The sequence below is a fragment of the Coregonus clupeaformis genome, chromosome 2 (genome assembly GCF_020615455.1).
Source record: "Coregonus clupeaformis isolate EN_2021a chromosome 2, ASM2061545v1, whole genome shotgun sequence".
NCBI classification, from domain to species: domain Eukaryota; kingdom Metazoa; phylum Chordata; class Actinopteri; order Salmoniformes; family Salmonidae; genus Coregonus; species Coregonus clupeaformis.
Genome location: NC_059193.1, coordinates 37,320,047 through 37,346,867, shown reverse-complemented (window position 1 = coordinate 37,346,867; position 26,821 = coordinate 37,320,047). Strand labels below are relative to the sequence as shown.

The following is a 26,821-nucleotide window of genomic DNA, read 5'->3' as shown; positions in this document are numbered from 1 at the left end:
ACAGGACTAAGATCAAATCCTACTACACCGGCTTTGACGCTTGTCAGATGTGGCAGGGTTTGCAAACTATCACAGATTACAAAGGGAAACCCAGTCACGAGCTGCCCAGTGACACAAGCCTACCAGACGAGCTAAATGCCTTCTATGCTCGCTTCGAGGCAAGCAACATAACCATGCGCGAGAGCACCAGCTGTTCCGGACGACTGTGTGATCACGCTCTCCGTAGCAGATGTGAGTAAGACCTTTAAACAAGTTAACATTCACAAGGCTACATGGAAAAGATGGCGCCGACAGATAGGGCAGCCGTGCTTCTAGCTCCTAAGCAATTTTGCAGTATTTTCTTTTTTTATGTGTTATTTCTTACATTATTAGCACAGAATTGTTTTTGTGTTATTACATACAATCGGAAATAACTTTTGGACATCAGAGCGGCGGTAACTCACCAGCATTACCAGCATTAAGACCAGGAATATGACTTTCCCGAATTGGATCCTTTGTTCGTACCCCCAAGAGCAATTGAACTGATTCCAGAGGCTGATCCAAAACACAGCCGGCGGAGAAGAGGTATTCGGAGTGGACTCCTAGTAGGACTCAGGAGGCGCACACACCACCCATTACTTGCTAATGTTCAGTCTCTGGATAATAAAGTTGACGAGCTCAGGGCGAGGACCTCCTTCCAGAGAAACATCAGGGATTGTAACATTCTCTGTTTCACGGAAACATGGCTCTCTCTGGATATACTGTCTGAGTCCGTACAGCCAGACATAAATAAAGATCTCTCCAGGAAGAAGAAGGGAGGGGGGGTTTGTTTTATGAGTAACTACTCATGATGTGATTGTGATAACATACAGAAACTCAAGTCCTTTTGTTCACCCGACCTAGAATACCTCACAATCAAATGTTGACCGTATTACCTCTCAAGAGAATTATCTTCGGTTATAGTCACAGCCGTGTATATTCCCCCTCAAGCCAATACCACGACGGCCCTCAAAGAACTACACTGGACTCTATGCAAACTGGAAACCATATATCCTGAGGCCGCATTTATTGTAGCCGGGGATTTTAACAAAGCTAATCTGAGGTTAACACTACCGAAGTTATATCAACACATTGACTGTAGCACTCACTCTGAGAAAACACTGGACCACTGTTACTCAACTTTTCGAAATGCCTACGAGGACCTCCCCCGCCCTCTTTTCGGCAAATCTGATCACGACTCCATTTTGCTCCTCCCTTCCTATAGGCAGGAACTCAAACAGGATGTACCCATGCTACGGACTATTCAACGCTGGTCTGACCAATCGGAATCCATGCTTCAAGATTGTTTTGTTTATGCGGACTGGGATATGTTCTAGGTAGCCTCTGAGAATAAAATCGACAAATACACGGATACACAGTGACTGAGCTTAACAGGAAATGTATAGGAGATGTTCTACCCACTGTGACTATTAAAACCTACCCAAACCAGAAACCGTGAATAGATGGCAGCATTTGCGCAAAACTGAAAATGCGAACCATTTTACCTTTTTTTACATTGTTTATAATTTAGCAGACGCTCTTATCCAGAGCGACTTACAGTTAGTGATTGCATACATTATTTTTCATACTGGCCCCCCGTGGGAATCGAACCCACAACCCTGGCGTTGCAAATGCCATGCTCTACCAACTGAGCTACATCCCTGCCGGCCATTCCCTCCCCTACCCTGGACGACGCTGGGCCAATTGTGCGCCGCCCCATGGGTCTCCCGGTCACGGCCAGCTACGCATTTAACCATGGCAAGGTGACAGGGAATATGGGCGAATACAAACAGTGTAGTTATTCCCTCCGTAAGGCAATCAAACAGGCAAAACATCAGTACAGAGTCACAATTCAATGGCTCAGACACGAGACGTACAGTTGAAGTCGGAAGTTTACATTAGCCAAATACATTTAAACTCAGTTTTTCACAATTCCTGACATTTAATCCTAGTAAAAATTCCCTGTCTTAGGTCAGTTAGGATCACCACTTTATTTTAAGAATGTGAAATGTCAGAATAATAGAGAATGATTTATTTCAGCTTTTATTTATTTCATCACATTCCCAGTGGGAAAGAAGTTTACATACACTCAATTAGTATTTGGTAGCATTGCCTTTAAATTGTTTAACTTGGGTCAAACATTTTGGGTAGCCTTCCACAAGCTTCCCACAATAAGTTGGGTGAATTTTGGCCCATTCCTCCTGACAGAGCTGGTGTAACTGAGTCAGGTTTGTAGGCCTCCTTGCACACACACACTTTTTCAGTTCTGCCCACAAAGTTTCTATAGGATTGAGGTCAGGGCTTTGTGATGACCACTCCAATACCTTGACTTTGTTGTCCTTAAGCCATTTTGCCACAACTTTGGAAGTATGCTTGGGGTCATTGTCCATTTGGAAGTCCCATTTGCGACCAAGCTTTAACTTCCTGACCGATGTCTTGAGATTTTGCTTCAATATATCCACATAATTTTCCTTCCTCATGATGCCATCTATTCTGTGAAGTGCACCAGTCCCTCCTGCAGCAAAGCACCCCCACAGCATGATGCTGTCACCCCGTGCTTCACGGTTGGGATGGTGTTCTGCGGCTTGCAAGGAACCCCCTTTTTCCTCCGAACATAACGATGGTCATTATGGCCAAAACAGTTATATTTTTGTTTCATCAGACCAGAATACATTTCTCCAAAAAGTACGATCTTTGTCCCCATGTGCAGTTGCAAACCGTAGTTTAGCTTTTTTATGGCAGTTTTGGAGCAGTGGCTTCTTCCTTACTGAGCGGCCTTTCAGGTTATGTCGATATAGGACTTGTTTTACTGTGGATATAGATACTTTTGTACCTGTTTCCTCCAGCATCTTCACAAGGTCCTTTGCTGTTGTTCTGGGATTGATTTGCACTCATCTCTAGGAGACAGAACGCGTCTCCTTCCTGAGCGGTATGACGGCTGCGTGTTCCCATTGTGTTTATGCTTGCGTACTATTGTTTGTACAGATGAATGTGGTAACTTCAGGCATTTGGAAATTGCTCCCAAGGATGAACGAGACTTGTGGAAGTCTACACATTTTTTTTCTGAGGTCTTAGCTGATTTCTTTTGATTTTTCCATGATGTCAAGCAAAGAGGCACTGAGTTTGAAGGTAGGTAATACATCCACAGGTACACCTCCAATTGACTCAAATGATGTCAATTAGCCTATCAGAAGCTTCTAAAGCCATGACATCATTTTCTGGAATTTTCCAAGCTGTTTAAATGCACAGTCAACTTAGTGTATGTAAACTTCTGACCCACTGGAATTGTGATACAGTGAATTATAAGTGAAATAATCTGTCTGTAAACAAATGTTGGGGAAAATTACTTGTGTCATGCACAAAGTAGATGTCCTAACCGACTTGCCAAAACTATTGTTTGTTAACAAGAAATTTGTGGAGTGGTTAAAAAATTAGTTTTAATGACTCCAACCTAAGTGTATGTAAACTTCCGACTTCAACTGTATGTGGCAGGGTCTACAGACAATCACGGATTACAAAGGGAAAACCAGACACGTCGCGGACACCGACGTCTTGCTTTCGGATAAGCTAAACACCTTTTTCGACCGCTTTGAGGATAACACAGTGCCACCGACGTAGCCAGCTACCAAGGACTGTGGCCTCTCCTTCTCCGTGGCTAACATGAGTAAGACATTTAAGCATGTTAACCCTCGCAAGGCTGCCGCCCAGACGGCATCCTTAGCCGCGTCCTCAGAGCATGCGCAGACCATCTGGCTGGTGTGTTTATGGACATATTCAATCTCTCCCTATCCCAGTCTGCTGTCCCAAAATGCTTCAATATTGCCTCCATTATCCCTGTACCCAAGAAAGCAAAGGTAACTGAACTAAATGACTATCGCCCCATAGCACTAACTTCTGTCATCATGAAGTGCTTTGAGAGACTAGCCAAGGATCATATCACCTCTACCTTACCTGCCACCCTAGACCCACTTCAATTTGCTTACCGCCCCAATAGATCCACAGACGACGCAATTGCCATCACACTGCACAATGCCCTATCCCATCTGGACAAGAAGAATACCTATGTAAGAATGCTTTTCATTGACTATAGCTCAGCATTCAACACCATAGTACCCTCCAAGCTCATCATTAAGCTCGAGGCCCTGGGTCTGAACCCCGCCCTGTGCAACTGGGTTCTGGACTACCTGACGGGCCACCCCAGGTGGTGAACGTAGGAAACAACCCCTCCACTTCGCTGATCCTCAACACTGGGACCCCTGTCCTCCCTGTTCATCCATGACTGTGTGGCCAAGCAAGCCTTCAACTCAATCGTCAAGTTTGCAGACGACACAGCAGTAGTAGGCTTGAATACCAACAATGACGAGACAGCCTACAGGGAGGAGGTGAGGGCTCTGGGAGTGTTGTACCATGATTCCATATGTGTTATTTCATAGTTTTGATGTCTACACTATTATTCTACAATGTAGAAAATAGCAAAAATAAAGAAAAACCCTTGAATGAGTAGGTGTTTTAAAACTTTTGACCAGTAGTGTATTAATTTATATATTTTTAATTACATTGTTTTACATAGATTTGTGTGTATTGGGTATACAGTGGTTTGCGAAAGTATTCACCCCCCTTGGCATTTTTCCTACTTTGTTGCCTTACAACCTGGAATTAAAATAGATTTTTGGGGGGTTTTGTATCATTTGATTTACACAACATGCTTCCTACTTTGAAGACGCAAAATATTTTATCTTGTAAAACAAACAAGAAATAAGACACACAAATATTTTTTTGAGCGTGCATAGCTATTCACCCTCCCCCACAAAGTCAATACTTTGTAGAGCCACCTTTTGCAGCAATTACATCTGCAACTGTCTTGGGGTATGTCTCTATAAGCTTGGCACATCTAGCCACTAGGATTTTTGCCCATTCTTCAAGGCAAAACTGCTCCAGCTCCTTCAAGTTGGATGGGTTCCGCTGGTGTACAGCAATCTTTAAGTCATACCATAGAATCTCAATTGGATTGAGGTCTGGGCCTTGACTAGGCCATTCCAAGACATGTAAATGTTTCCCCTTAAACCACTCGTGTGTTGCTTTAGCAGTATGCTTAGGGTCATTTTCCTGCTGGAAGGTGAACCTCTCTGGGATGGTGTTCTCGGGGTGATGAGAGGTGTTGGGTTTGCACCAGACATAGTGTTTTCCTTGATGGCCAAAATTTTTGTTTCATCTGACCAGAGTACCTTCTTCCATATGTTTGGGGAGTCTCCCACATGGCTTATTTTTAACTTTAAGCAATTGCTTTTTTCTGGCCACTCTTCCGTAAAGCCCAGCTCTGTGGAGTGTACGGCTTAAAGTGGTCCTATGGACAGATACTCCAATCAGGATTATCTTTGGTCTCTTCGTTGCCACTCTGATTAATGCCCTCCTTGCCTGGTCCGTGAGTTTTGGTTGGCGGCCCTCTCTTGGCAGGTTTGTTGTGGTGCCATATTCTTTCAATTTTTTAATAATGGATTTAATGGTGCTCCGTGGGATGTTCAAAGTTTCGGATATTTTTTTATAACCCAACCCTGATCTGTACTTCTCCACAACTTTGTCCCTGACCTGTTTGGAGAGCTCCTTGGTCTTCATGGTGCCGCTTGCTTGGTGGTGCCCCTTGCTTAGTGGTGTTGCAGACTCTGGGGCCTTTCAGAACAGGTGTATATATACTGAGATCATGTGACAGATCATGTGACACTTAGATTGCACACAGGTGGACTTTATTTAACTAATTATGTGACTTCTGAAGGTAATTGGTTGCACCAGATCTTATTTAGGGGCTTCATAGCAAAGGGGGTAAATACATATGCACACATCACTTTTCCGTTATTTATTTTTTAGAATTTTTTAAAACAAGTTATTTTTTTCATTTCACTTCACCAATTTGGACTATTTTGTGTATGTCCATTACACGAAATCCAAATAAAAATCCATTTAAATTATAGGTTGTAATGCAACAAAATAGGAAAAACTTCAAGGAGGATGAATACTTTTGCAAGGCACTGTATGTTGTGAAATTGTTCGATATTACTTATTAGATATTACTGCACTGTCGGAGCTAGAAACACAAGCATTTCGCTACACCCGCAATAACATCTGCTAAATACGTGTATGTGACCAATACAGTTTGATTTGATTTGAATCTTGTTTCAAAGCTTAGCCCTCCCAGAGGAGGAGAGTGTTCCACTGTTGTTCTGCTTATGTCCTTCTCTCTCTCTCCAGCACTTTGCCCACCTGTCATCTCCTCCTGACCCTACAGATAATGAGGGCACTAAATTAGAGCGCACGCATGCACATGCACACGCACGACATGCCAAGGTCTCCAGGGCATAGGGGATCTGAAGGGCATCTATCCTCTTTCCCTTCAGGCCTATGTAATTATGGACAGACACTTTCATACAGCCACTGCCTTTAGAAGTCTGAGAGGTTTGAAAAAATATGTTATGAGAGAGAGGGAGCTGACACTGATGGAGACAGAGGGAGAGATGACCCATCATGACAATCAGAGAGTAGCTATCACAGCTAGAGAGGCAGGACGCAAAAGAAGAAGAGAGGGAAAATCAGGAGGATGCTAGATAGAGATGTTCATTGACATAGCTCAAACAAAGCGAGAGAAAGAGAGACAGATAGGAGAGAACGAGAGGAGAGAGAGTGTGTGTGTGAAAGAGAGACGCCCCTGCAGGTGTGTTATTCAGATCAAGGTCAGTGTGAGGGGCTGTATGGTGTCAGGGCAGGCTGGAGGTCCTGATGGCCACCATATGCAGCCTGCCGCCCTGCAGCTGACAGGGCCACTGACTCAACAGGCTCCTCTAACCCTCAAACGCCCCTGGACGACACACAAACACATATGGATGAGGGGCAGAAAAAAAGATGCCATGGTTCGGAGCTCTCAGGGAAAATCAGAGGAGAAAAGACCCTTTGGCTCTGACCTTTATACTATTCTCTCTATATTCCTTTCTTTCTTCTCTAAACCTAGTAGATACAGTACAATCTACATCAAACAGAAATATAAATGCAACATGCAACAATTTCAAAGATTTTACTGAGTTACAGTTTATATAAGGAAATCAGTCTATTGAAATAAATTAATTAGGCCCTAATCTATGGATTTCACATGACTGGGAATAAAGACATGCATCTGTTAGTCACAGATACCTTTAAAAAAAAGGTAGGGGTGTGAATCAGAAAACCAGTCAGTATCTGGTGTGACCACTATTTGCCTCATGTAGCGCGACACATCTCTTTTGCATAGAGTTGATCAGGCTGTTGATTGTGGCCTGTGGAATGTTGTCCCACTCCTCTTCAATGGCTGTGCGAAAATGGTTGACATTTCTGGTGAGTATGCAGGCCAGAACTGGGACATTTTCAGCTTCCAGGAATTGTGTACAGAACCTTGCAACATGGGGCCATGCATTATAATGCTGAAACATGAGGTGATGGCGGCGGATGAATGGCATGACAATTGGCGTCAGGATCTCGTCACGGTATCTCTGTGCATTCAAATTGCCATCGATAAAATGCAACTGTGTTCGTTGTCCATAGCTTATGCCTGCCCATACCATAACCCCACCTCCACCATGGGGCACTCTGTTCAGAACGTTGACATCAGCAAACCGCTCGCCCACACAACGCCATACACGCTGTCTGCCATCTACCCGATACAGTTGAAACCGGGATTCATTCGTGAAGGGCACACTTCTCCAGCGTGCCAGTGGCCATCGAAGGTGAGCATTTCTTTAACGAGTACGACGCGAAGGATATACTGCTTTCTCAGGAACATGCCCAAATCCCCGTCATTTGCATGAAGAAAAGACGGAGAGAAGGGGGGCAGAGGTCTTCTGAGAATTCGTAGGCGAGTGAGTAAACTTCCACTACCATCTGTTCTATTGGCCAACGTGCAATCATTGGAAAACAAAATGGATAATCTACGATCAAGAATATCCTACCAACGGGACATTAAAAACTGTAATATCTTATGTTTCACTGAGTCGTGGCTGACGACACGGATAATATAGAGCTGGCGGGATTTTCCATGCATCGGCAGGACAGAGAAGCTACGTCTGGTAAGACGAGGGTCGTGGGTGTGTGTTTATTTGTCAATAACAGCTGGTGCGCGATGATATTAAAGAGGTCTCGAGGTATTACCCGCCTGAGGTAGAGTACCTCATGATAAGCTGTAGACCACACCATCTACCAAGAGAGTTCTCATCTATATTATTCGTAGCTGTCTATTTACCACCACAAACCGATATTGGCACTAAGACCGAACTCAACGAGCTGTATAAGGCCATAAGCAAACAAGAAAATGCTCATCCAGAAGCGGCGCTCCTAGTGGCCGGGGACTTTAATGCAGGCAAACTTAAATCAGTTTTACCTCATTTCTACCAGCATGTCACATGTGCAACCAGAGGAAAACAAACTCTAGACTACCTTTACTCCACACACAGAGACGCGTACAAAGCTCTCCCTCGCTCTCGCCCTCCATTTGGCAAATCTGACCATAATTCTATCCTCATGATTCCTGCTTACAAGCAAAAACTAAAGCAGGAAGTACCAGTGACTCACTCAATATGGAAGTGGTCAGATGACGCGGATTCTACGCTACAGGAGTGTTTTGCTAGCACAGACTGGAATATGTTCCGGGATTCATCCAATGGCATTGAGGAGTATACAACTTCATTCATCGGCTTCATCAATAAGTGCATGGACGACGTCGTCCCCACAGTGACCTACGTACATATCCCAACCAGAAGTAATGGATTACAGGCAACATCCGCATCGAGCTAAAGGCTAGAGCTGCCGCTTTCAAGGAGCAGGACACTTATCCGGATGCTTATAAGAAATCCCGCTACGACCTCAGACGAACCATCAAACAGGCAAAGCAACACTACAGGATTAAGATTGAATCCTACTACACCGGCTCTGATGTGGCAGGGCTTGGAAACTATTACGGACTACAAAGGGAAACCCAGCTGCGAGCTGCCCAGTGACGCGAGCCTACCAGACGAGCTAAATGCCTTTTATGCTTGCTTTGAGGCAAGCAACACTGAAGCATGCATGAGAGCACCAGCTGTTCCGGACGACTGTGTGATAACGCTCTCGGTAGCCGTTGTGAGCAAGAACTTTAAACAGGTCAACATTCACAAAGCCATGGGGCCAGACGGATTACCAGGACGTGTACTCAAAGCATGCTCGGACCAACTGGCAAGTGTCTTCACTGACATTTTCAACCTCTTCCTGACCGAGTCTGTAATATCTACATCTTTCATGCAGACCACCATAGTCCCTGTGCCCAAGAACACTAAGGTAACCTGCCTAAATGACTACCGAACCGTAGCACTCACATTTGTAGCCATGAAGTGCTTTGAAAGGCTGGTCATGGCTCACATCAACAGCCTCTTCCCTGAACACTAGACCCACTCCAATTCGCATATCGCCCCAACAGATCGACAGATAACGCAATCTCAATCGCACTCCACACTGCCCTTTCCCACCTATTTGAGAATGCTGTTCATTGACTACAGCTCAGCATTCAACACCATTGTGCCCACAAAGCTCATCACTAAGCTAAGGACCCTGGGACTAAACACCTCCCTCTGCAACTGGATCCTGGACTTCCTGACGGGCTGCCCCCAGGTGGTGAGGGTAGGCAACAACACAACAACACATCTGCCACGCTGATCCTCAACACTGGTCACCCAAGTCATAGACTGTTCTCTCTGATACCGCACGGCAAGCGGTATCAGAGTGTCAAGTCTAGGACCAAAAGGTTCCTTAACAGCTTCTACCTCCAAGCCATAAGACTGCTGAACAATTAATCAAATGGCCACCCGGACATTACCATGTGTTTTAACACTGCTGCTACCCGCTGTCTATTATCTATGCATAGTCACTTTACCCCTACCTACATGTACAAATTACCTCGACTAATCTGTACCTCCACACATTGACTCGGTACCGGTACCCCCTGTACAGTGAGGGAAAAAAGTATTTGATCCCCTGCTGATTTTGTACGTTTGCCAACTGACAAAGAAATTATCAGTCTATAATTTTAATGGTAGGTTTATTTGAACAGTGAGAGACAAAAAAATCAAGAAAAACGCATGTCAAAAATGTTATAAATTGATTTGCATTTTAATGAGGGAAATAAGTATTTGACCCCCTCTCAATCAGAAAGATTTCTGGATCCCAGGTGTCTTTTATACAGGTAACGAGCTGAGATTGTATAAAAGACACCTGTCCACAGAAGCAATCAATCAATCAGATTCCAAACTCTCCACCATGGCCAAGACCAAAGAGCTCTCCAAGGATGTCAGGGACAAGATTGTAGACCTACAGAAGGCTGGAATGGGCTACAAGACCATCGCCAAGCAGCTTGGTGAGAAGGTGACAACAGTTGGTGCGATTATTCACAAATGGAAGAAACACAAATTAACTGTCAATCTCCCTCGGCCTGGGGCTCCATGCAGGATCTCACCTCGTGGAGTTGCAATGATCATGAGAACAGTGAGGAATCAGCCCAGAACTACACGGGAGGATCTTGTCAATGATCTCAAGGCAGCTGGGACCATAGTCACCAAGAAAACAATTGGTAACACACTACGCCGTGAAGGACTGAAATCCTGCAGTGCCCGCAAGGTCCCCCTGCTCAAGAAAGCACATATACATGCCCGTCTGAAGTTTGCCAATGAACATCTGAATGATTCAGAGGAGAACTGGGTGAAAGTGTTGTGGTCAGATGAGACCAAAATGGAGCTCTTTGGCATCAACTCAACTCGCCGTGTTTGGAGGAGGAGGAATGATGCCTATGACCCCAAGAACACCATCCCCACCGTCGAACATGGAGGTGGAAACATTATGCTTTGGGGGTGTTTTTCTGCTAAGGGGACAGGACAACTTCACCGCATCAAAGGGACGATGGACGGGACCATGTACCGTCAAATCTTGGGTGAGAACCTCCTTCCCTCAGCCAGGGCATTGAAAATGGGTCGTGGATGGGTATTCCAGCATGACAATGACCCAAAACACGGCCAATACAACAAAGGAGTGGCTCAAGAAGAAGCACATTAAGGTCCTGGAGTGGCCTAGCCAGTCTCCAGACCTTAATCCCATAGAAAATCTGTGGAGGGAGCTGAAGGTTCGAGTTGCCAAACGCCAGCCTCGAAACCTTAATGACTTGGAGAAGATCTGCAAAGAGGAGTGGGACAAAATCCCTCCTGAGATGTGTGCAAACCTGGTGGCCAACTACAAGAAACGGCTGACCTCTGTGATTGCCAACAAGGGTTTTGCCACCAAGTACTAAGTCATGTTTTGCAGAGGGGTCAAATACTTATTTCCTTCATTAAAATTCAAATCAATTCATAACATTTTTGACATGCGTTTTTCTGGATTTTTTTGTTGTTATTCTGTCTCTCACTGTTCAAATAAACCTACCATTAAAATTATAGACTGATCATTTCTTTGTCAGTAGGCAAACGTACACAATCAGCAGGGGATCAAATACTTTTTTCCCTCACTGTATATAGCCTCATTATTGTTATTTTATTCTGTTACTTTTTATTTATTTTTACTTTAGTTTATTTGGTAAATATTTTCTTAAATCTTTCTTGAATTGCATTGTTGGTTAAGGGCTTGTAAGTAAGCATTTTACGGTAAGGTCTACACCTGTTTTAATTGGCGCATGTGACAAATAAAGTTTGATTTGATTTCACCCTGGTGGGGACGATAAGCACGCAAATGAGCTACCCTGAGACGCTTTCTGACAGTTTGTGCAGAAATTCTTCGGTTGTGCAAACCCACAGTTTCATCAGCTGTCCGGTTGGCTGGTCTCAGACGATCCCGCAGGTGAAGAAACCAGATGTGGAGGTCCTGGGCTGGCGTGGTTACACATGGTCTGCGGTTGTGAGGCCGGTTGAATGTAGGTGCTGCCAAATAATCTAAAACAACATTGGTAGAGAAATGAACATTCAATTCTCTGGCAAAAGCTCTGGTGGACATTCCTGCAGTCAGCATGCCAATTGCACGCTCCCTCAAAACTTGAGACATCTGTGGCATTGTGTTATGTGACAAAACTGCATATTTTAGAGTGGCCTTTTATTGTCCCCTGCACAAGGTGCACCTGTGTAATGATCTGTTTATTCAGCTTCTTGATATTCCACACCTGTCAAGTGGATGGATTAACTTGGCAAAGGAGAAATGCCCAATAAAATGAATGTAAACACATTTGTGCATAACATTTGAGAGAAGTAAGCTTTTTGTGTGTATAGAAAATGTCTGGGATCTTTTATTTCAGCTCATGAAACATGGGACCAACACTTTACATATTGGGTTTATATTTTTGTTCAGTGTATTTTCTCTCCTCATCAGCTCTATCACTGCCCAGAGGGCCTATATGTCACGACTTCCTCCGAAGCTGCCTCCTCTCCTTGTTCGGGCAGGCTTCGGCGTTCGTCGTCACCTGACTTCTAGCCACTGCTGCTCCTCATCTCATCATTCCATTTGTTTTGTCTTGTTTATTACACACACCTGGTTCATATCCCCTCATCAGTACCTGTATAAGTATTCCCTCTGCCCCCCTTGTCTTTGTGTGTGATTGTTTATTGTGGAGGTTACTATAGCTCGGTGGAGCTTTATTGTATTTTGTATCGCCGGGATATTCACCCGTGTGCCTTGTTTTCTCCAGTGTGTTTTACGCATTGCTGCGTACCGCTGTCTTACCGAATAAACCATTTATTCTGTGATTTACCCTCCTGCGCCTGACTCTGTCCAAAATCACCCACCACACTATAATATAATGTACTTTATCTCCCTCTAATACTCTCTCTCATCGCCTTCAGGTTAATGTCAAACCAAAAGCCCCCCTCCTCCTCCTGCCCCGCTTTTCACGCTCAACAGTTTCCCATGTGTATCAAGAATGGTCCACCACCCAAAGGACAGAACTGTGGGAAGCATTGGAGTCAACATGGGCCAGCTTCCCTGTGGAAGACATTCGATGAAATGAGGTTGTTCTGAGGGCAAAAGGGGGTGCAACTCAATATAAGGAAGGTGTTCCTAATGCTTTGTACACTCAGTGTATATTTATATTATACATGCTACATCAAATAGTTGGAGAGGTGCTCACTAACAGAATAGTATGAAAAATAAAGAAAGTCACATTGCCAATAAATCATTGGGAGCATATATAGAGTGTGTGACTATTTTTCACAAGAAATTTTACTTTGTTTACCTCAGCCCAGATAAATCACATGAACATATCTTCAACCAAGCAGTTTTATACTGCGTCCCTTCATTGGCATAGATGAACTTATCTTCCAAACAGTACGCAAAGGTTAGAATTAGGTGTGTGCGTGTAGTTATGTTAGAGACAGGAGATCAAGGACACAGAGGTAGTCAGGTAATTAACTGGACCTAAAAGGAGGAGGGGATGAGTGGATAAGAGGAGATAGTGTGTGGAAAGAGGGAGGGGGCAACAAACCTTCAGCCTGACATATTTTACACACCAGAGTGCCCTGTCTTCACAGAGGTCACTCTTTTAATTACAGATGGTCTCTCTCTCTCTCTCTCTCTCTCTCTCTCTCTCTCTCTCTCTCTCTCTCTCTCTCTCTCTCTCTCTCTCTCTCTCTCTCTCTCTCTCTCTCTCTCTCTCTCTCTCTCTCTCTCTCTCTCTCTCTCTCTCTCTCTCTCTCTCTCTCTCATAGAGAGAGACTTGAATGCAGATCAGCAGGGCTTGGTTGGGTAAAGGTAGAGGGAGTAGGAGGTCTATATTGGACAATGGGGGTATATAGTGTCTCCCTCTATGCAGTCAGTCTCACACAAGTACCAGTACCACACAGTCTGCCCCTGAGTGATATGTGGATGTGTGTGGGGAGGTGTGCATGTGTGTCTACATGGTAGGTCTGTCTTAGGGCTGACCCCAATTAGTTAACTGGTCGATTGTTTGGTCGATAGGCTGTTGGTCGACCAATACTTTTTTGGTCGAGCAGTAGCAAATATAGAGTGCATTTGGAAAGTATACAGACCCCTTGACCTTTTCCATATTTTGTTACGTTACAGCCTTTATTCTAAAATTGATTAAATAAAAATATTTCCTCCGCTATCTACACACAATACGCCATAAATGACAAGGTGAAAAAAACAGGTTTTTAGAAATGTTTGCAAATAAAAATAGAAAAAATAGAAAACAGAAATACCTTATTTACATAAGTATTCAGATCCTTTGATATGAGACTCGAAATTGAGCTCAGGTGCATCCTGTTTCCATTGATCATCCTTAAGATCTTACTACAACTTGTTTGGAGGCCACCTACGGTAAATTCAATTGATTGGACATGATTTGGAAAGGCACACACCTGTCTATATAAGGTCCCACTGTTGACAGTGCATGCCAGAGCAAAAACCAAGCCATGAGGTCAAAGGAATAGTCCGTAGAGCTCCGAGACAGGATTGTGTCGAGGCACAGATCTGGGGAAGGGTACCAAAAAATTTCTGCAGCATTGAAGGTCCTCAAGAACACAGTGGCCTCCATCATTCTTAAATGGAAGAAGTTTGGAACCACCAAGACTCTTCCTAGAGCTGGCTGCCCAGCCAAACTGAGCAATCGGGGGAAGGGCCTTGGTCAGGGAAGTGACCAAGAACCCGATGGTCACTCTGACAAAGCTCTAGAGTTCCTCTGTGGAGATGGGAGAACCTTCCAGAAGGACAACCCTTTATGGTAGAGTGGCCAGACAGAAGCCACTCCTCAGTAAAAGGCACATGACAGCCCGCTTGGAGTTTGACAAAAGGCACCAAAAGACTCTCAGACCATGAGAAACAAGATTCTCTGGTCTGATGAAACCAAGATTGAACTCTTCGGCCTGAATGCCAAGCGTCACGTCTGGAGGAAACCTGGCACCATCCCTACGGTGAAGCATGGTGGTGGCAGCATCATGCTGTGTGGATGTTTTTCAGCGGCAGGGACTGGGAGACAAGTCAGGATCGAGGCAAAGATGAACGGAGAAAACTACACAGAGATCCTTGATGAATACCTGCTCCAGAGCGCTCAGGACCGAAGACTGGGGTTTAAGGTTCACCTTCCAACAGGACAACGACCCTAAGCACACAGCCAAGACAACGCAGGAGTGGCTTCGGGACAAGTCTTTGAATGTCCTTGAGTGGCCTAGCCAGAGCCTGGACTTGAACCTGATCGAACATCTCTGGAGAGCCCTGAAAATAGCTTTGCAGCAACGCTCCCCTTCCAACCTGACAGAGCTTGAGAGGATCTGCAGAGAAGAATGGGAGAAAATCTCCAAATACAGGTGTGCCAAGCTTGTAGCATCATACCCAAGAACACTCAAGGCTGTAATCGCTGCCAAAGGTGCTTCAACAAAGCAAACTGAATACTTATGTAAATATAATATTTCCATTTATTATTTTAAATACATTTGCATACATTTCTCCCCAATTTCATGATATCCAATTGCAATCTTGTTTCATCGCTGCAACTCCCCAACGGGCTCGGGAGAGGCGAAGGTCGAGTCATGCGTCCTCAGAAACATGACCCGCCAAACCGAACTTCTTAACACCCGCCCGCTTAACCCGGAAGCCAGTCGCACCAATGTGTCGGAGGAAACACCGTCCAACTGACGACCGAAGTCAGCCTGCAGGCGCCTGGCCCGCCACAAGGAGTCGCTAGAGCGCGATGAGCCAAGTAAAGCTCCCCCGGCCAAACCCTCCCCTAACTCGGATGACGCTGGGCCAATTTTGCGCCACCCTATGGGACTCCCGGTCAAGGCCGGTTGTGACACAGCCTGGGATCAAACCCTGGTCTGTATTGATGCCACAAGCACTGCTTTAGACTGCTGCGCCACTCAGGAGGCCCCCAATTCCTATAATTTCTAATCTACAATGTTTGCTTGGTTATGGTAATTTCTGTTAAAGCTTTCAATATATTATTATTCCAGTCTTACCGTTCTCATTGTCGGAGTGGTCACATTGTTTGCAGAGTGCACAACCTATGCTACACTTGTGAGAAACAAGTTTTGGCTTATTTCATTCCATTTACGAGTTTTGTCAATTCAATTTAGTCATTGTCTTTTGTTTGGAGCGCTCCTGTCAATGTTGAGTAAGGATGCACACTTGATTACGCATATAAGTTTATAGGTCTATAGGCTACCTGGCCTGCGCGCAAATGTAGGCATATAAATGTGCCCATTTGGGGATCTGATAGTCTTTCTGATTGGCTTAACACACCACCACTAATGACCTGTGTAGGTTCTCAAAGTAATGTTTTCTTCACCTCAAACAGCAAGCAAACAAAGTCTGTTTTTACATCCATTGAGAACGACATTAGTTCCTCAATGTAGGCTATTTGAAAAATCTTTCCAGCTCTCTCCCTTTCGATAACCACTCAGCATGAAAGGGAAAAATGTAATGCTCTGATCCAGTTGAAATGTCATAAAATAGGCCTACCTGATTACTTCTTATCAGCGCTTGACTTGGACTGAAATAGGTTCCGGTACTCATTTTGGGTGCTGGTACTGTTTATATTTAGGTGCAGAAGCTCCACAATACTTTTGAACTAATATTCTATAAGAGGAACAGGAGCTCAAGCAGTAGAAAATGTGATGTGCCGGTACTCAGCTCCGGTGAGCTCCTGCCCAAGTCAAGCACTGCTTCTTATCCATTGCGCAAATAGCCTACAGCTGTGTCTGTCCCGAGCTCACTGGCTGGGAAACTCTGAAGGCCCAGAATATTTTATACAATGTTGCAAGTTCGCTAAGCTTCCAGCTGGATCCAAGATAATAGTTGATACAATGTTTCAAGTTCGTTACAGACAGGCCATGCGTAGCCAATGTGAATTTTAGGATTTTGTTATCAGGATCATTTCTACCTGAAGTCTGCAATGTTTTTATTTGTTGGCTTTATGTAGGCAATTTTTACTTTGTTGGCAATGCCAATAGAAGTAACTTTTTAGATTTGTATAATTTTCATTTAGATGTGGATAGAATTTTAATTAACCACATGACAATGATTTTGAGATATGAAAATGTTATTATAAATTAAATGAAACTGTTCCACAAAAATGTGCATATGAAAACCATAACTGGCACCAGTGGCGGCTCCTGAAAAAATTCTCAGGAGGGGCAATTTTTCTGATGATTTAGGTGACCTACACACATTTAAAAAAAGATATGTCCAGCAACAACATGAAGACAGGGGCAGCATATAAGTCAATACCAGAAGCATTTATTGACTGATCTCAAAAGTGTTGGCTTACCAGGGTTGGTGGAGCCCTCAGTTTCATCTTTGCCTCGCAAAGCTAACTCAAAAACTCCATAAAACTTCACACACTGGATTAGCCGGCTGAGGATGTGGCGGTTCTTGCTAATGTCGTAGTAAATATATTTGTTATAGTGAATATGGAATATGATATGTTGAGTAAAATGTTGTGCTAAGATCTATTTAGGTCAGGAGCTGGTTATAAGTTATGTTCCTATCCAATAACAATGGACAAAAGGGTCCTATCTTGTCAGCCTTGTCAGCAGGTGGCCAAGGACAACACCCACGCCATAGGCCTCTCAGTTCTTCCAACTCACGAGTTCTTGCTCTGAGGACACACACACACACAAACACACACACACACACACACATCATCACTGTTAAACACACACACACACACACACATCATCACTGTTAAACACACACACACACACACACACACACAAAAATCCCCTCTCTTAGGCTGAACATTTGAAGACAGAGAACCCGACTCAGAGCCAATGCAACAGTGACAGTAGCCTGGAGGGGACCTCGCCCAACTCATCAGGACCAATCAGAAGATCAGAACTACTAGATTGAACCTACTTCATTTATTGCATAAAATGTCTGCACACAATGTTTCGGGGCTCTCTTCAGAATAATAATAATAATAATAATAATATGCCATTTAGCAGACGCTTTTATCCAAAGCGACTTACAGTCATGCGTGCATACATTTTTGTGTATGGGTGGTCCCGGGGATCGAACCCACTACCTTGGCGTTACAAGCACCATGCTCTACCAGCTGAGCTACAGAAAGTAGATACTCATGGATGCGCATTGCAATTGTAAAATGTCAACACAATTGGAGACACCACGTCATTTTTGGAGACATGTTATTGACAGTAAACTATTGTAGATGCGACTGCTAACTAAATAAAACATTTTAGCTGGCTAGCTAATCATCTTAGCTAAATGTGGGGCAAACAATTCAGTTATTTACCGTTAATTTGAGGGATTGGGGTGAAAGAAATCGAGTTACATAGTGATACTTTACGATATACTGTATTGACAATATCGCAATATTTTAGCGCTAGTTGGCTGTACCTGCACCAAAACACCATTATTGTTCCTTCATAGCTTGTTCTCAATCTTTTCACATTGGGAGCCAATTTGTTTTCAGCACTTTTATTTCCATGACTGATCAAAACTCGTTCTCATGGCTTTCTGATCCCTCTGCAACAGACATATGGTGCGCAATAAAATCACAGTATCGAATCGCAATACGTATAGAATCATGAGACTCGCAATGCTGATGCATATATCTTATCGTGAGGTTCCTGGCAATTCCCAGCCCAAGTTCATTTGCCACAACAAATCTCTTCGCTAGCAAACGCAATGTGTCTCCAGCAATGTTTACTTTTTTGACGTTCTATGGCATCTCCACTTTCCAAGCATATATGACCACATGTAATATTTTGGTAAGTGATGCAAATAGTGAACTATGTAGGGCCAGGATGTAAAATATATGTAGCTGCAGCAATTTCTCTTATCTGATATGGTAAGTAATGGGGCTTGATTTATAGCTCCCTAAGAGTTTGACGAACGGGTCCGTGAACGCGATTGCAGATATCTTTACCTCTGAATAAACTGCCTTATATTATACAATTATCCACCTTGTCCAAAAGTCTCTACTTTTTCTCCGTTCTCCAGTAAACTTGTTTTATCAACAATAGTAAGGTTCAATGACACAGAAAGCAGTTCAATGTCGGGGTACAGTCGCTCTCTTACCAGGATCGCGGTCCGCTCTGACCAGGGTGAAGGTGGCCGGCTCCACCTCTCTGCCAGCAGCGTTTTCATTATTTAGTCCGTTCGTAGCGGGTATGTACACGATCAACAAGATCAGTCCAAAACCGAAGATCAGTCCAAAGCAGAATGTTTGCAGAATGTTTGTAAACTAAGTCTACAAATTAAAAACATAAAATAACGCCACACTGCAGGTCGCAACATAGACGCTGATAGCCGCCATTGTCTTAGTTACGTTCAACGTTACGTCACGTATGACGAAAGCGCGTAAGTGCATGCACACAGACACCCATAGAGAATGTATTGAAAGCTTTGAAATGTGAAAAAAATAGATTTTACATGACAGGCTATGAGAGACTTCTGGGCGATTTTCAACCTGACTGAAATCGCCCAAAAAACGGGCGGGGCCATTTGAAGCACGACTTTAGCCTGATTTGACATTTAGTGGCTGGCAGATCAGACGTGAACACTGATAACTGCTGTTGCCGTGATATAATTTTTTATAAATTTATTAATTTTATTTTATTTTTTATTTATTTTTTTTATTTTTTATAATTGATTAGAAAAAAAATCCCTTCCTTTTCCCGTTTGGCAGTGCGTCGCCCATATCGCCCTATTGAACAAGCCGTCCCTGACTGGCACGCAAACCGGCATAAATGGTAAGATAAATTGGCATTCCACATGAGAAAGGTTGCCGACTCCTCGTGTAGCCTATTACCGACAACTTCAGGAGAATAATGGCAGAATCTGCGAAAGACAGCAGGAGCGGGAGGAGAATGGTTGGGTCAGGTTAAGGTTTTTTCTTCCTCTAGAGCTCTGGCTCCCTCTTGAGTCATTTGTGTGTTATTTCATCAAACAGTAAGCTTAAAGCATCAGACAAGCTCAATGCATATTGTTGATTTGATTAAAACACAGGGTGTGTCTATATGGAAAAATACACATTTAAACATTTCAACCAATCGATTGGTCGAAAGAACAGACGACATTCGGTCGACCAAAACTTGTTTTAGTGTACAAGGTGTGTGTGTACCCATGACATGTTCTTAAAAGCTGTCAGATTGTAATGTGGAGTCGATACAGCCCTCCAGAGCTTACATGGGTCAGTTCAGTCAACGGAGAGACCTTGAAACCTTTTCATTCCTCTGCATTTTAGACCAGACCGCTGGAGGCATTTAAAATGCATGAGGGGAGAAGATAATGCATAAATTAACTGTGAGGAGAGAGATGAACCCTGAGGTGGTCTCAGTCATAGTCAGCACTCAGGTAAAATAGAAGGTACATGGTAAGAACTTAATTTAGTAAACATATTATGTCTTCATTAAAGGGGAAGTTCAGTATTTTACAACTTAATGTTAGATGGTTCCTCACCCTGAAAGTAGTCTATGGGCCAGGAGAAACTGGAATCCATGTTTCGGTTTTCTTTAAACAGACACTACAAACTTCAGCTAATTTTAGCCATCACTGGCTAAAAACCCATGGGAGTGATAGGGGCAACTGTGCAATATGTAACATTTCATGGCCAAATCAACTTAATTAACTGGTTTGACGTTACCTAAAGGTGATTTGGCCATAATAAAATAAACATTGCTTGATTGCCCCAATCACTTCCATAGATTTGTAGCGGGTTGTGGCTAAAGGTAATAGAGGTAAATAGACTTACTGGGGTTGGGGGGGAAGAGGGTGCAGCTCTGGCAGTGGATGATCTCCTTGACGATGGGCAGATCTTGGGGCAGGGGGGGCGGGGGCACGTAACTAAGGCCAGGCATCATGGGGTTCATGGGAGTGATGCCCGTCATCATGCCAAGGCCTGAGTCGAAATCTGAAGGAGACACACACACACCAGAACACACACACATGAGAATGGAATAACACACACAAACTGTCCACAGGCATTAGTTCATCCCACGTTGAGATTTTCATCTTTCATTTGACATTGTGAATTTCTCCTTGAACACTTTGTGGAGGTTCATTCAACAATGGTGAAACACAACCAGTCTAAATATAACTCTATCCATGCTCTTATGAATAAAATAACAAACAGACATAAGCTTCTACTGACTCTCTTCTCTGTTGCTGATTGGCTGACCTTTAACGTTCTGTCTGTAGAAAGAGAGATGGATCGAAGAAACAGCCTTCATTCACAGGTAGGGGACTATTGATTTAGACTGCAGCTGGATACACTCTGCACGCACAGACACACTAGCTAAGTTTCTGCAGAGGGTTTTAGAAATGGAAGTGTGTGTTTGTGTGATGGACCACAATGTGAGGCCTGACTGTGACAAAACTGAAAAGAGTATAACAAAGTACCACCTTTTAACCTCTATGTAAGATCTGTTTAAATCCCACTTTGTGAGACGAGGAAGCTTTTCAATAATTTCAGCTGTGTGTGTGTGAGCGAGGAATGTATAAATGAGGATGAAGGATGAGGAAGAAAGGGGGTCAAAAGCCAGACGTGTAGCTGGACCAATCAGAGGAGAGGACAATAACAGGAAGTCTAGGTCTACTTAATACCTCTCTGTGGCCGTTATTGATAACCTCATCTCTTGTATTCATGCCTGGGTGATGACTTCTCCAGACCAGCGAGGCGGATGAGAGGTGAAATGGCAGGAGTAGAGATAGAGGAAGGAGGGAGGGAGCGGTACAGCGGACACCATGTCTGCTGAATACCAAGGCCAGTGTCACTGGCAGCTCTAGTCTCCGGGCTGGCTAAGGCCCACAGAGGAGCTCTATGGTGGGTCTCAGAGAGGAGTGGAAGTGGTGCTTTTCAGAATGAGGGAGGGAGGCCCACTGCAGAGCTCTGTCATGGGCCTTACTGAGACAGGTGGGAGCTGATTCATAACTGCCCCTTAGTACCCTGACACTGAGGAAATGGGCACAGTGCTGATGAAAACACTCCTGGCTGGTACACTCATACACCCATTCTGAGCACAGAGAATACTTTTCTTACGAAGTCACAGTCACTCTTGAAGAAACACAAAGCTGTTAAATAGATGATTTCTGCTCCATATTTATTAATGACATGAACAGGACCGATAATACGAGCCAAATCAGGCTCCTATGAAACCAGAAGATATGTGTGTGTGTATCCTATTCCATTGAGAGCCAGAGGACAGAGGCGTGCAGTAGAGCTGTTCTTTTCAGGGATTTTCAGCTACAGTAGCTACAGTAGGATTCTCTGTACAGACAGAACAATGGAGACTCAACCCCCCAATTCATGTTTCACATCTTTCAACATCTTCGGTTGAAAACACCCACACATGAACAGACACACACTATCTTCAGTGTGAAACATGCCTCTTTCAGCCAGAGGTAAAACTCTGTAGAGACACAGAGGGAGCAGGTGTCTCCTCTTGAACAGAAACATCAGTGGAGAACTTTCTTCTCTCCACCCACACAAGGTCTCTCTCGCCATCTCGCTTCCCTCTCCCTCTGGCTCCATCTTTATCTCTCTTCATCGCTCCTCTTCTCTCTCTTTCACCCACGCATGCACGCACGCCAACACACACATCCCACAGTCATGTCCCTCCAATCAGCTTCCAAGAGGTGTGTTAAGGTCATTACATTTCATGCTGCCCATCAATCAAAAGTCAAATCAAATCAAATCAAATTGTATTTGCCACGTGCCGAATACAACAGGTGTAGACATTACTGTGAAATGCTTACTTACAGCCCTTAACCAACAATGCATTTATTTCTTAATAAAAAAGTAAAATAAAACAACAACAACAAAAAAGGTGTTGAGAAAAAAAGAGCAGAAGTAAAATAAAATAACAGTAGGGAGGCTATATACAGGGGGGTACCGGTGCAGAGTCAATGTGCGGGGGCACCGGCTAGTTGAGGTAATATGTACATGTGGGTAGAGACTATGCATAAATAATTAGCAGAGTAGCAGCAGCGTAAAAAGATGGGGTGGGGGTGCAAATAGTCCGGGTAGCCATGATTAGCTGTTCAGGAGTCTTATGGCTTGGGGTTAGAAGCTGTTGAGAAGCCTTTTGAACCTAGACTTGGCGCTCCGGTACCGCTTGCCGTGCGGTAGCAGAGAGAACAGTCTATGACTAGGGTGGCTGGAGTCTTTGACAATTTTGAGGGCCTTCCTCTGAAACCGCCTGGTATAGAGGTCCTGGATGGCAGGAAGCTTGGCCCCAGTGATGTACTGGGCCGTACGCACTACCCTCTGTAGTGCCTTGCGGTCGGAAGCCGAGCAGTTGCCATACCAGGCGGTGATGCAACCAGTCAGGATGCTCTTGATGGTGCAGCTGTAGAACTTTTTGAGGATCTGAGGACCCATGCCAAATCTTTTCAGTCTCCTGAGGGGGAATAGGCTTTGTCGTGCCCTCTTCACGACTGTCTTGGTGTGTTTGGACCATGATAGTTCGTTGGTGATGTGGACACCAAGGAACTTGAAGCTCTCAACCTGTTCCACTACAGCCCCGTCGATGAGAATTGGGGCGTGCTCAGTCCTCTTTCTTTTTTTTCTTCTTGATCACATTGAGGGAGAAGTTGTTATCCTGGCACCACTCGGCCAGGTCTCTGACCTCCTCCCTCTCATCGTTGTCGGTGATCAGGCCTACCACTGTTGTGTCGTTGGCAAACTTAATGATGGTGTTGGAGTCGTGCCTGGCCATGCAGTCATGGGTGAACAGGGAGTACAGGAGGGGACTGAGCACGCACCAATGAGGGGCCCCTGTGTTGAGGATCAGCGTGGCAGATGTGTTGTTACCTACCCTTACCACCTGGGGGCGGCCCATCAGGAAGCCCAGGATCCAGTTGCAGAGGGAGGTGTTTAGTCCCAGGATCCTTAGCTTAGTGATGAGCTTTGAGGGCACTCTGGTGTTGAACGCTGAGCTGTAGTCAATGAATAGCATTCTCACGTAGGTGTTCCTCTTGTCCAGGTGGGAAAAGGCAGTGTGGAGTGCAATAGAGATTGCATCATCTGTGGATCTGTTGGGGCGGTATGCAAATTGGAGTGGGTCTAGGGTTTCTGGGATAATGGTGTTGATGTGAGCCATGACCAGCCTTTCAAAGCACTTCATGGCTACAGACGTCAGTGCTACGGGTCTTTAGTCATTTAGGCAGGTTATCTTAGTGTCCTTTGGCACGGTAACTATGGTGGTCTGCTTGAAACATGTTGGTATGACAGGCTCAGTCAGGGACATGTTGAAAATGTCAGTGAAGACACTTGCCAGTTGGTCAGCACATGCTCAGTGTACACGTCCTGGTAATCCGTCTGGCCCTGCGGCCCTGTGAATGTTGACCTGCTTAAAAGTCTTACTCACATCGGCTACGGGGAGCGTGATCACATAGTCATCTGGAACAGCTGGTACTCTCATGCATGCTTCAGTGTTGCTTGCCTTGAAGCGAGCATAGAAGTGGTTTAGCTTGTCTGGTAGGCTTGTGTCACTGGGCAGCTCGTGGCTGTGCTTCCCTTTGTAGTCTGTAATAGTTTTCAAGCCCTGCCACATCTGACGAGCGTCAGAGCCGGTGTAGTATGATTCAATCTTAGTCCTGTATTGACTCTTTGCCTCTTTGATGGTTCGTCGGAGGACATTTCTTATAAGCGTCCGGGTTAGAGTCCCGCTCCTTGAAAGTGGCAGCTCTACCCTTTAGCTCATGTTTCCTGTAATCCATGGCTTCTGGTTGGGGTATGTACGTATGGTCACTGTGGGGACGACGTCATCGATGCACTTATTGATGAAGCCAGTGACTGATGTGGTGTACTCCTCAATGCTATCTGAAGAATCCTGGAACATGTTCCTGTCTGTGCTAGCAAAACAGTCCTGTAGCTTAGCATCTGCGTCATCTGACCACTTTTTTATTAACCAAGTCACTGGTGCTTCCTGCTTTAGTTTTTGCTTATAAGCAGGAAACAGGAGGATAGAATTATGGTCAGATTTGCCAAATGGAGGGCGAGGGAGAGCTTTGTATGAGTCTCTGTGTGTGGAGTAAATGTGGTCTAGAGTGTTTTTCCTCTGGTTGCACATTTAACATGCTGGTAGAAATTAGGTAGAACGGATTTAAGTTTCCCTGCATTAAAGTCCCCGGCCACTAGGAGTGCTGCCTCTGGATGAGCGTTTTCCTGTTTAGTTATGGCCTTTTACAGCTCATTCAGTGCAATCTTAATGCCAGCATTGGTTTGTGGTGGTAAATAGACAGCTATGAAAAATGTAGATGAAAACTCTCTTGGTAAATAGTGTGATCTACAGCTTATCATAAGGTACTCTACCTCAGGCGAGCAGAACCTCGAGACTTCCTTAGTATTTGATTTTGTGCACCAGCTGTTGTTTACAAATATACACAGACCGCCACCCCTTGTCTTACCGGAGTCAGCCGTTCTATCCTGCCGATGTAGCGTATAGCCCGCTAGCTGTATGTTGTCCATGTCGTCGTTCAGCCACGACTCGGTGAAACACAAGATATTACAGTTTTTAATGTCCCATTGGTAGGATAAGCGTAATCGTATGTCATCTAATTTATTTTCCAATGATTGAAGATTGGTTTAGGATTGATGGAAGAGGCAGTTTACTTGCTCGCCATTGGATCCTTACGAGGCACCCCAACCTACGTCCACGATATCTCCGTCTCTTTCTCCTGCGAATGACAGGGATTTGGGCCTTGTCGGGTGTCTGTAGGATATCCTTCGCGGCCGCCTCGTTGAAGAAAAAATCTTCATCCAATACGAGGTGAGTAATCGCTGTCCTGATATCCAGAAGCTCTTTTGGTTATAAGAGACGATGGCAGAAACATTATGTACTGAATAAATTACAAATAACGCGAAAAAACAAACATAATAGTACAATTGGTTAGAGGGCTGTAAAACGGCAGCCATCTTCTCCGGCGCCATTATCCAATCAAAAAAAAGTCCAGCCAGAAATAAAAAATGTGGCATTTGACTGGAGATACCTCCTGGCCACCAAACACATCACATTAGTCCTCCCTTTATCCTCCTCCTCTCCCCCCTTCCTCCCCCTGTTTTCCAGGGTAAACTTCCCCTCCAGCAGAATGGGTGCTGGGTGGAGGGAGGAAGGATGACACAGTGAGCTGCAATGAGGCATGCTGGGTAATATTCTCTAATGAGGCGAGCAGGTCGAGGCCCCTAGAACACGACCAGAAGCTCCAGTCTCAATGTGCTGCCAGACATCTGCTCTACTTAACATAATGTATCTCTTTACATCTCTATCAGAGACCCTCTTTCAATCTCCTCCACACTTCTAAAACAGATCTCCCTCTCTCTTTATCTCTGCCAAAGATCTCCCTCGCTTTACTCCTCTCCAGTCTGAATGTGCAGCATACTTCTGTATCTCTATCAGAAAACTAGCCTACTTCTCCCAGCCTATAAATGTGCAGCTACAGATCTCGCTCTCTGTGTCTCTATCAGTCCTCATTCTGCCAACAGCACTGGTAGCACACCTGGAAACCACTTACAGCTCCTTAACACTAAGTCAGCAATTACAGAGATACAGATGGCCAAGAATGAAATAAACTTGGAAGGGTTGTCTTTTTCTTAAGTATTTATTCAGGTAAATAAATGTTCAAGCCAGAAACACAAGAAGCTCCTTAAATCCACTGCTTCTACTAGTATAATATGAATAGTTCATATATATTATCAGATAAAAACCTAAGAGGCCAAAACATTTGCTTGCTACTTTCACTGTCTGCAGCTTCTATTAGTTAGTATATTGTATAAATAGTTAAAAAGGTGATGACAGTAAGACTATATACACCCAGTGTGTGTGTGTGTGTG

At 44.3% G+C, this 26,821-nt stretch overlaps 1 protein-coding gene across 2 annotated transcripts in view; it reads right to left on the bottom strand.

Annotated features, from left to right (window-relative positions):
- Positions 1–26,821, bottom strand: part of LOC121534889 (ecto-NOX disulfide-thiol exchanger 2) — a 271,267-nt gene that overhangs the window by 62,234 nt on the left and 182,212 nt on the right. For both annotated transcript variants that reach the window (XM_041841513.2, XM_041841505.2), the window contains exon 4: positions 20,741–20,899. In XM_041841513.2, coding sequence (XP_041697447.2) covers positions 20,741–20,899 — 159 coding nt within the window. The remainder of the gene's footprint in view (positions 1–20,740; positions 20,900–26,821) is intronic.